A 12,196-nucleotide genomic window follows, 5' to 3' on the forward strand; every position below is an offset into this window, starting at 1 on the left:
AGTTATTTGTATACATTTCTTCTCCCACCATCCGTTCATTTGTAAACTTCTTGAGTTTAATTGGTTTGTTTAATGAGAGTTCAGTAAGAGTAACGTTTGTGTTCTCAAGAGAACTTTTATCACCAGTACCTTCTTGCACATGTTATGTGCTTAATAAATGTTTAATAAATTGAATTTAATTGAATTTCCAAAAGAGGAAATGTTATATATGGAGGTTAATTTCTTGGGTTAGGCTGTAACATCTCATAAAATACTAAACTGCAGTTACATTCTTAGATAGACTTCTGTCCTCTCCCTGAGAATCTAACTATAATTTATGAGATTGTTTCTAAGGGAAACTACATTAAGAGTCAGATATTAGGATTCTGCAGATGTCATATTGTTTTTCTGATCCCCAAATGTACACTGGGGTTAAAGGGAATCTCAAAAATATGGTATGCCTAGAGGAAAAATAAGTATTCTGCTTGATCCACATCGCCACTTTCATACTATCTCTTCCAGTCATCACTCAACAGCTTTTCCTCTTCTAAGGTTCACTCAATCCAGACAGATCATCCTTTCAAAATCCTGCTGGCTATTCTATGGGCTCCCAGCATTCTCCCTCATTACTTGAGGAGTTCAATATCTATATTCCCCCACCTCTGCAAAGGGGGTGGAGGAGGTGCATTTTTGCAACTCTTTTTACGATTGTTCAATAAGCATGTGTTGCTTTGATAAGCATCAAACTCTTACCCTCATAAGGATTTTTTTCTTTTTCTTATTTGCACTTATCCCAAGGGTGTTGTTCCTTTGGACAACGGGTTTCTCCACACTTTTAGACAGTGTTGCTGGGCTTGTATTTCGTGTAGTCCAACGTCTGCCACCAAACAGTTCAATAGCATGAGCCAAAGTCGGACCTTCAAATCTTCCATCCTCCTGTAAAGAACGACATGGTTACAAATAGAGGACTGAATGTCACACAACTGAGAAGCTCCTCAGGAAAAGGAACGTTAAGTCTATACCATCTACTGCTATTGAGTTCCCTGTTTTCTTGTTCTGTCACAGGCTGCTGAACTGAGCTAGAAAAGGTCACAACTGTGCCCACTGGATGCGCTACAAATTTAGGTTATTTAATCTCATTTGGGACTTCTCTGCAGTAAGGTAATCCTTGTACTCCTTTTTTTTTTTAAAAATTTTTTTATTTAATATATTTAGTTTTCAGCATTGATTTTCACAAGAGTTTGAATTACAAATTTTCTCCCCATTTCTACCCTCCCCCGCCCCACTCCAAGATGGCGTATATTCTGGTTGCCCTGTTCCCCAGTCAGCCCTCCTTTCTGTCATCCCACTCCCCTCCCATCCCCTTTTCCCTTCCTTTCTTGTAGGGCAAGATAAATTTCTGCGCCCCATTGCCTGTGTTATCATATTTTCTAGTTGCATGCAAAAACTTTTTTTTTGTTTTTGAACATCTGTTTTTAAAACTTTGAGTTCCAAATTCTCTCCCCTCTTCCCTTCCCACCCACCCTCCCTAAGAAGGCAAGCAATTCAACATAGGCCTCATGCGTATCATGATGTATAACCCTTCCATAACCCTCATGTTGTGAAAGACTAACTATATTTTGCTCCTTCCTAACCTATCCCCCTTTATTGAATTTTCTCCCTTGACCCTGTCCCCTTTCGAAAGTGTTTGTTTTTGATTACCTCCTCCCCCATCTGCCCTCCCTTCTATCATCCCCCCCTTTTTTTTCTTCTTCCTCCTTCTTTCCTGTGGGGTAAGATGCCCAATTGAGTATGTATGATATTCCCTCCTCAGGTCAAATCTGATGAGAGCAAGATTCACTCATTTCTTCTCACCTGCCTTCTCTTCTTTTCCTACAAACTGCTTTTTCTTGCCACTTTTATGCGAGACAATTTACCCAATTCCATCTCTCCCTTTCTCCCTCTCTCAATACATTCCTCTCTCATCCCTTAATTTGATTTTATTTCTTTTAGATATCTTCCCTTCATCTTCAACTCACCCTGTGCCCGCTCTCTCTCTCTCTATATATATATACACATACATATATACATACACACACATATACATATATATATACATAAACATATATATGCATATTCCCTTCAGCTACCCTAATACTGAGGTCTCATGAATCATACACATCATCTTTCCATGTAGGAATGTAAACAAAAGAGTTCAACTTCAGTAACTCCCTTGCGATTTCTTTTTCTTGTTCTTTTTCTTGATTACCTTTTCATGCTTCTCTTGATTCTTGTGTTTGAAAGTCAAATTTTCTATTCAGCTCTGGTCTTTTCACTGAGAAAGCTTGAAAGTCCTCTATTTTATTGAAAATCCATATTTTGCCTTGGAGCATGATACTCAGTTTTGCTGGGTAGGTGATTCTTGGTTTTAATCCTAGCTCCATTGACCTCCGGAAGATTGTATTCCAAGCCCTTCGATCTCTTAATGTAGAGGCTGCCAGATCTTGGGTTATTCTGATTGGGTTCCCACAATACTCAAATTGCTTCTTTCTGGCTGCTTGCAGTATTTTCTCCTTGATCTGGGAGCTCTGGAATTTGGCGACAATATTCCTGGGAGATTTCTTTTTGGGATCTATTTGAGGAGGCGATTGATGGATTCTTTCAATTTCTATTTTGCCCTGTGGCTCTAGAATATCAGGGCAGTTCTCCTTGATAATTTCTTAAAAGATGATATCTAGGCTCTTTTTTTGATCATGGCTTTCAGGTAGTCCAATAATTTTTAAATTATCTCTCCTGGATCTGTTTTCCAGGTCAGTGGTTTTTCCAATGAGATATTTCACATTGTCTTCCACTTTTTCATTCCTTTGGTTCTGTTTGATAATATCTTGATTTCTCATAAAGTCACTAGCTTCCACGTGCTCCAATCTAATTTTTAAGGTAGTATTTTCTTCAGTGGTCTTTTGGACCTCCTTTTCCATTTGGCTAATTCTGCCTTTCAAGGCATTCTTCTCCTCATTGGCTTTTTGGAGCTTTTTGCCATTTGAGTTAGTCTATTTTTTAAGGTGTTGTTTTCTTCAGTATATTTTTCAGTATCTTTTTGGGTCTCCTTTAGCAAGTCATTGACTTGTTTTTCATGGTTTTCTCACATCCTTCTCATTTCTCTTCCCAATTTTTCCTCTACTTCTCTAACTTGCTTTTCCAAATCCTTTTTGAGCTCTTCCATGGCCTGAGACCAATTCATGTGTTTCTTGGAGGCTTTTGTTGTAGGCTCTTTGACTTTGTTGACTTCTTCTGGCTGTATGTTTTGGTCTTCTTTGTCATCAAAGAAAGATTCCAAAGTCTGAGGCTGAATCTGGGTGCGTTTTCGTTGCCTGGCCATGTTCCCAGTCAACTTACTTCACCCTTGAGTTTTTCAGCGGGGTATGACTGCTTGTAGAGTAATGAATACTATGTTCCAAACTTGGGGGGGATGCGCCAGCTGCCACACCAGCACTCTTCCTTCCCCAAGAACCCCCAACCCAGACTGGACTTAGATCATCAGCAGGCTCTTCACTCCTGCTCTGATCTGCCACTGAATTCCTCCCACCAGGTGGGCCTGGGGCCAGAAGCAACTGCAGCTGTAGTTCTGTAGCTGCCCCACCTCTGCTGCCCCATGGTGGTGGCTGAACCTCGAATTCCTTCTTTCACTCGGTCCCCAGCAGCTTTTCCCACTGACCTTCTCTGTTGTCTTTGGTGTTTGTGGGTTGAGAAGTCTGGTAACTGCTGCAGCTCACTGATTCAGGGCGCTAGGGCACGCTCGGCTGGCTCCTGGTCTGGTTGGTCCGCCCCGCCCACGCTGGGCTCTGCTCTGCTCTGCTCCCAGCTCCATGCGGGATAGACCTTACCCAGAGACCATCTAGGCTGTCCTGGACAAGAGCCCTGCTTCCCTCCGCTATTTTGTGGGTTCTGCAGTTCTTCTCTGTTGTTTTTGGTGTTTGTGGATTGAGAAGTCTGGCAACTGCCACAGCGCACTGATTCACAGTGCTAGGGCTCGCTCTGCCCGGCTCCTAGTCTGGTTGGTCCACGAGGCCCATGCTGGGCTCTGCTCCGCTCCCAGCTCCATGCGCGAAAGACCTCACCCAGCAACCATCCAGGCTGTCCTGGGCTGGAGCCCTGCTTTCCTCTGCTATTTGGTGGGTTCTGCAGTTCTAGAATTGGTTCAGAGCCCAATCCTTGTACTCCTAATCCATTCTCTATCTCACTCCTGACAACAGTCTTTCCACAGCTCCTTTTCTCTTCTGAAATCTTTCCCCATTCTCATAGATGAAGACCTTGCCTCATACTTTAAGGACAAAACAGAGGCCATTCACCATGAACTCCCTCTTTTCCCCTCATCCTCATCTTCAACCTCCTCCCATTATGCCTCATTCTCTTTTCCTTTACTCCCAACTTTGCTGAAAGCCAAGGCCAATCGTCTACATGTGCCCTTGATCCCATTCCCTCTTGTCTTTTCCAGTAGATTTCCCTACTATTATCCCATCCTCTCTCCCCTTTCTGTAATTTTCAATTTCTCCTCATCTCTGGATTCCTTTCTTAATGTACAAAAATATATTTCGGTCCCTCTCAACTCTATCTTGAAAAATCCCCTGACAAGACCCTAACATCTTACCTTTGTAATCTATTAGCCTATATCTCTTCTCCCTTTCACAGCCAAACTCCTGGAAAAACCTATCTGTACTAGTTGCTTTGTCTTCCTCTCCTCTTCCTTGCTTCTAAACCTTCTATTGTTTGGCTTCCAATCTCATATTTTAAACAGGAATTGACCTTTCCAAAGTCACCAGTTATTTCTTAATTGACAAACAATAGTCTTCTCTTAATCCTCATCCTTCCTGACCAACCACTCTTCTTCCCTAATTAGCTTTCATTTAACTAACTTGTATTCAGTCAGTCAATAAACATTTACTAATGCCTACTACAAGCCAAGCAATGTGTTAAACACTGGGGAGACATAATAGTCTCTCTTTCAAGGATCTCACAATCTAATGGATTTTCTGAGTATTTATTCTTTATTTATTCTGTATGTAATTATATACATGCTCAAACATGCACACACACATGCATATAGACACAGACACAGACACACACACAACGTCTCCCTCGTTGAAGGTAAGCTCCTTGGAGCCAGAGATTGTTTCACATACCGTCTTTGCATCCCCCCAGGGTCTAACACAGTACACAGAGTGGGTGCTGACTTCTCAGCGGCATTTGACGCTGCTGACTGCCGGTGCCTCCTCTGACCTAGACATTCTCTCCTCTGTGATTTTGATCCTGTTTTCTCTCGGCTCTTCACTTACATATCTGACCATCACTTCTCTGTCTACTTTGCTGAATCCTAATCCAAAATACGCCCCCAGGTGTACACCAAGACCTTGTCCTGGGCCTCTTCCCTTTTTGATTTATGGTCTATTGTTAACATTATTTTCCCGGGATTTAAGGATTATCATCTTTATGTATCTATATATCTATATGTATCTATATATCTAGCCCTAGTTTCTCTTCTAAGCTCTAGTTTGGCATTACCAACTGTCTATTAGACCTTTCACAATGGATGTCCTATAGATATCTTAAACTCAACAAATCCAAAACATAATTTACCTTTCCCTTCAGACCCATTGCTTTACATTGCATTACTGTTCCAGTCATTTAAGTTTGAAACCTTGGTGTCATCCTCAGCTCTGGATTCTCATTTACCCCACGTAGGCACTTAGTTGCCAAATCTGTAATTTCTGTTCCCCAGCATCCCTAACAGTTGTTCCCATTTCTCTGGTCACAGAGCCACCATTCTAATTCAAGCCCTCCTCACCTCTGGCCTAGGCTACTGCAGTGACTTCCTAACGGGTCTTGCCTCACATCTTTCCTCCTTTCGATCTATCATTCGTGTAGCTGCCAAACTGTCTTTCCTACAGTGCAGGTCTGACCATAAGAATCCCCTACTCACTAAACTGCAGTGGGTCACTATTAATTACCTTTAGGATCGAATATAAATTTTTCTATTTGTCATTTAAGGCCTTCACAAACTGCCCCCAAACTATCTTTCCAGTGTTGCTGTAAATTATTCCACTCCACACACACAGCGGTCTAACTAAATGGGGCATCTTACTGTTTCTCCCATGTGGCATTTCATCTCCTGCATCCAAGGGAGGGACTCACCTCCATCTCTCAGGCTTAGCTCAAGCCCTTCCTTCTATATGAAGTTTAGCTGGTGGGTCCCCTCTAGCTCCACTCTCAATCGCATTCTATCTATTTTGTAGACACCTATATATTTACATGTTGTCTCCCTCCAGTTAGGCAGTTAGCTTTTTGAGGCTGGGGACCATTTTTGACTATGATCTTAGAATTCCCAGCTCCTAGTATAATGCCTGGCACACAGGACATGTTTAATAATGTTATACAAAAATATGGTGGTATAATTTTTAAAATTGAATCCTCACTCCTCTGCTGAAGGAATTTTTCTATGACCTAATCATCACAACCATATTTAGTTTAAAGTTAGATACAAATATGGTCAGAATTTGCTTAGTTTGGTGAGATGTTGCTTTCAACACCCCAAATCCACAAAGAAGGAAACAAGTGAGAAAGGCTGTTACGGAAGCTACATGGAATTTCTATTTAGAATTTAGGGTTATACAAAATCCAAGGACAGTGATGAGTGATTTATCTGATATCACTGAAGAATTTGGTACTTTGGATGAGTAAATATTTACCACTAATGCTTCAAATGTCAAAATCTTGTTTGACTGTATTTGATGGAAAATTAAAAAAAATGAATCTTCTTGCCTTACTCAACAGAGCTCATGAGAGATTGTCTAATTTTTTTTCGGATAAACATCAGTTTTTGTACCATGCTCTGATACAGTAATGACTCTGGAAGCTGATCAGATACACATAGTTGAGCTTGCCCATTCACTAAATTGACTGAGATTTCTTTACTAGTTGGAAGTTCTGCTATTTTCTCCTTTAGTAGTTGCCTCAGTGATTAGTGAGGTGTACAAAACTGTTTTCCTCTACATTTATTTAGTGGTCTTTGGTATCCTGTTCTAATCTTTTTTTTAACACACAAAATGTGTTTTTCTTCAACGTGGAGAAATGTGTTTGGTTCCATGTACAAACACAATGGTGGCACTTCTTTTCTCCAGTTACTTCCTATTGTCAGTTTCCTCTTGTTTCCCATCCCTCTGTCTTGTTTTTGCTGCTCATTCCTCTGCCCTCTGAATACAACAGGAGGGTGGAACTGATGATTTCCAGGGAAAACTACAAGATGAAAAACTGCAGTGGCACATGGGCTCCCCCAACCAACCCCACACCCAGGAGAATGTCAGCTTTTTGAGGGGAAAAACTATCTCATTTCTGTATCTCCAACACCTATAAAAAGATCCAGCACATTTTAGGCACTTAATAAATGCTTAAATATCATAAGAGCAATTCTTATTGGACTGAGAGGTCTTTTGGCTTACTTCTGGCCTTATGGATACTCTGGAAAGTTAAAGATAATACTAGTCTAACCACTTGATAAACAAAGCACTAATAATACATGTAAATTATATACAAATATTAAAATATACATACACATAGACATGTGTATAGTAAAACCTACATATGGTACCATAATACAGTAATAATACATATAGTTAGGTCCATTTTCATCCCAAGTATCTCATATAACTTTTGTAAACATGACCTGAATTGTCCTCATGGAGCTAGTCGAAAGTATATAGAATTATCCCATTTTATAGATGACAAAACTAAGTTAGGCATTATACAATGAAGCATATAGACTGAGCTTGAATATAATCTGAATTTTTTCAGAATTTAGGATTTAACTTCTATTCATTCTTCAGCTCTACTCTATTATTACTCTTAGCTAGTATGCTAACATAGCTATTAATTAGGATTAATGAGTTGTCCACAGAGTAGTAGGCCAGGGCAAACTGATGGCTATAACTACTGAGAATACTGGGTTCAAATCCCACCTCTGAGTTTCTTCTACCTAAAAATAAGGAAGTTAGTCAAGAGGTTTCTGAGGCCCCTTCCAGTTCAAGATTTGTGGTTCTAGGAAGAATTATTGGGGGGGATATACATAAATACAGGCACACCTCAGAGACATCATGGGTTCCATTCCAGACCAGGGCAATAATGTAAATATTGCAATAAAGTTAGAATTTTTTGGTTTCCTAGTGCAAATAAAAGCTATATTTACAGTACACTGTAATTTGTCAAGTGTACAACAGTATTATGTCTAAAAGAAGTACATACTTTAATTTGAAAAATTATTGTTAACAAATGCTAACCATCATCTGAGCCTTCGGAAAGTCAGTCGTAAGCTTTTTGCCGGTGGAGGGTCTTGCCTTGATGCTGATGGCTGCTGACTGATCAGGGTGGTGGCTGCTGAAGGTTGGGGTGGCTGCGGCAACGTCTTAAAATAAGACAATGAGATCCGCCACACGATTGACTCTTCACGTCACTTGAATACTTAAAGGCCAATGTAGGGTTATTAATTGGCCTAATTTCAATACTGCTGTGCCTCTGAAATTAGGAAGGCCGGAGGAGAGGGAGAAAGGCTGGGGGATGGCCGGTTGGTGGAGCAGTCACAACACACACGTTTATCAGTTAGGTTCGCTGTCTTATGTGGACGCGGGTCACGGCGCACCGCAACAATTACAATAGTAACATCAAAGTTCACTGATCACAGATCACCATAACAAATGTAATAACAATGAAAAAGGTTGGAATATTGTGAGGACACAAAATGAGCGCACGCTGTTGGAAAAACGGTGCTGATAGACTTGTCCGATGCAGGATCACCGCAGACCTTCAGTTTGTAAAAAATGTAATGTCTGTGAAATGCAACAAGGTGAAGGACAAGAGCACGAGGCACGCCTGTACGTACACACATGTATTCACAGGTACCCGTATGTATGCATGTATATGTGTGTGTGTAATATGGTCTCTGAATTGAGACTTTTTAAACCTTAAAAATTTAATATCTACAGAACATTAAGTGATTTCTCTAAAGTTACATAGGCTATTAGGGGATTGTAAGAGCATTTGACATTTCAGCTCTAATGTTTCCAATGTACGTGTAGTCACTAACATGTACTGGCAGTTCACTGATTACAAAGTTTTGAAGTTAAAATTGCAATAAAGTGAAATTTTGATTGTTTATCTTTCTCTGCCCAGGTATCAATAGTGTACTGGGAGACCATTAGTATCTTGTATCATTAATGGAAGGTAACACTAAATTCCTTACCTGATAGAGGCTGACATATTGCTTCCTTAGCCACTGTTGTCGCTGGTCAGGAAATTTCCTCATTTTTCTTACAGCTTTTGTTAATTCTAATAATCCATCATATAACATTTTAGCAGTGTGCTTTGGTGCCACAAAATGTAACAATCTATTATCAGTAGTCTGAAGCCCATAAAGCAGTGTCACACTATTCTCTAAAAGGGACATGTTACTGAGTTTGTTCTGAACACACACAGTGTGCATATCAATGCCAGGATGTCCCATGTACACAGCCTTGGCTGAAAACAAATCCAAGAAACCTTCCACCAATCCATTTAATCCAGTATTGCCAAGTGATTGAAGTTTGCTAGGCTCAGCTATGTTTCCCGTGATGCCTAATTTGGCTTTAGTATTGGCTAATGAGGCAGTTGTAGGTTTTATCCAGGTCAAAGTACTATTATCAGGTTGAAGCCGAAGAAAACAGCGTGCAGATAGATGTGTATCCTGGTCATAGTGAATGACGGTGGCTCCTTGGAGTATGAACTGATGGACATCAGCTCTAATAGACAACACATACCACGGAATGAGTTCTGTCCCATGGTTGAATGCTTTATGCTCTTCTTCTGTTCCATGGAAATCCCATTCTTTTGCCTGCTCAAAAATATCACTTTCTGAATCAGACAGTTCTCCAATTATAAACCTATATTGGAAGTGAGATCACAAAAATAACAGGTGATTAGTTTTATAATCTAACAATTATAAACGGAAATGAATGCAACAAAATGCCAACATAAGAACATTACACTTATTCTTATTTAGCTACGGGCTCCAAATTAGTAGAGAAATATAGTGACTTTTGGAAATATAAAATATAGAGACATTTATCTAATTGATTTTCACTATATCCTCAATAATTTGTGGCAACATAGACATCTAAATAGAATTTCTAGGTCTTTTATGTGACAAACACATAATGAGTGAGCTAAAATGATAAAAAGACTAAAATGATTTTTCACATGTACCCAGAAGAATCTCTTCCAATAATAAATTATAACTAGTTCAAAGATATAGAATTATAAAATTGTGAAATTGTGTCAAATAAAATTGATGAGATCCTAATTTTCATTCGGGTAAGAATCAGTCTTGGTAAGGAGTAGGCATATCTACTCTGAAACAAGAGAAAAAGGAGAGAATGAAATGATATCATATAAGTTTTTGAAATAGGGAAGGAGTGGAAGGACCTTGAAATGGCCTCCTTATCCAAAAAAAAAATAATAGGCTAGGAAATCTTCTTTGCATGGGGTTTGGGGGTGGGGTCAGGAGAAAGAGAATTGGGAAAAGGAACAGAGAAATTGACTGGTGGAGGTTTAGCAGGGTTTATGATTAACATACTAGGAATGAAAGAAGTGCAGTGGTTGAGATTGGATTGGAAAGAATAAGAGATTCTAGAGTGGCAGCTCATTAATCACTGAAGCCACTCACTATAGAATCAATACTAGGTATAGAGATGAGTGAAGCTATTCAGTATATTTTTGGAAAGATGAATTTCATAGTGACCAGTGAAGATTCTACACATTAGCAACTTGTTTTCAGTGGGGACACTATGTTTTCTGAAAAGCCAAGGTAAACATGCTAGGTTACTTGTTCCTGGGGTAACTAGTTCCTTACATAGCCCTAATCACCAAAAGTAAGCTTGATTATATCTGAGTTATATGAGATGAGGAGGAGGGGAAAAAATAGAGCTCTTGGTGAGCGGCCTCAGTTTTTTCAGGGAAATAGGAGGCAAAGTTCTCAGCTGAGAGGGTGGGGAAAGGAGGAGTCACAGAAGGTTTGAGGAAATACAAAAAGGTTTGGAAAGTCACTGTGGTGAGGGGTTATGTGAATCAATTATGGAGGTGTAATTGCCTTGCAATTGTGAGGGCTGAGATAAGATTAAATCTCATCATTATGTATTAATAAACCTGTAGTGGCCCCAGGCAGTACAGTTGTGTGGTTTCCGCCAGCTTCTTTTAGGACCACATGAATAGGAGTGAAAGCAAAGGGTGATGAGAGTAGCCTAAGCTCAGCTGAGGTTTGGAAGGGCAGGATTTTCAGTAGGATAACGGGGCAGGGAACTTGAGAAAAGAGAAGAGTGTGGAACTGAACTAAGTTACCAAGGGATCAGAATGGGGAAGGGAAGAGACTGTAGCCAGTACAGGGGTAAATGATGAAAGTAAGTGTGAAAACATGTATATGAACTGATATAGAGTGAAGTAAGTGGAGCCAAGAAAACAATATACAGAATGATTACAACAATATAAATAGAAAGAACTTCTTAGTAGACTTGTTTCCATCATTCTCAACATTGTTTAGCCGTTTTTCAGTATGCTACAATTTAGTAAGGGCTTGGGTGACTTGAAGAAACAAGAATCTAAGTAGGTGAAGGCAGTCATCTTACTTATATTTGTGCAGTGGAAGGGGATGCTTGCCCTCCCATCCTGAACATGCCCAAATGGCAGAGCATTAAAATTATGAGATAATCAGTGTCAATAAATTCTGGTGATTAAATAAATTTGAATTACTATTCTTAATTTTTTATCAAAGGAAATTATGTTTTCCACATTCTATATTCAATTTGAGTTTTCAGCTAAATGCATTTTGCAAAGAGAAATTATGAACCTGAAATAAATGTCTGGAAAAGACAAATGACAAGCCCTTTCTATAGCCCAATTCTGCTGCTCAATGATGATGTAAATGGCATAAATAATGTACATGTCTTCTTTAGTGTCAGTTTTTATTTTAAAACTCAAAAGAAACTAATCCCAGATGTTAATAATTCCATTAAAAAGCATTCTTCTAGAGACCAAAGCCTATTGCCTAAAACAAAATTGACAATCACATCTAATTGAATAAATTCATTTCAAACAGGAAACTAGTGGCTTCCCTTTTTTAAATGATTACTTATTGAATTTCTAAAGCAGAGAGCCTGATTCTTTT

General features: G+C 39.5%; 1 protein-coding gene across 1 annotated transcript in view; it reads right to left on the reverse strand.

Annotated features, from left to right (window-relative positions):
* PLCE1 (phospholipase C epsilon 1) overlaps nucleotides 1-12,196 on the reverse strand; it is a 233,145-nt gene that overhangs the window by 107,492 nt on the left and 113,457 nt on the right. Inside the window, 2 exon segments of the mRNA XM_036734522.1 lie at nucleotides 733-915; nucleotides 9,245-9,920. Coding sequence (XP_036590417.1) covers nucleotides 733-915; nucleotides 9,245-9,920 — 859 coding nt within the window.

This window comes from Trichosurus vulpecula, chromosome 8 (genome assembly GCF_011100635.1).
Source record: "Trichosurus vulpecula isolate mTriVul1 chromosome 8, mTriVul1.pri, whole genome shotgun sequence".
Classification (NCBI taxonomy): Eukaryota; Metazoa; Chordata; class Mammalia; order Diprotodontia; family Phalangeridae; genus Trichosurus; species Trichosurus vulpecula.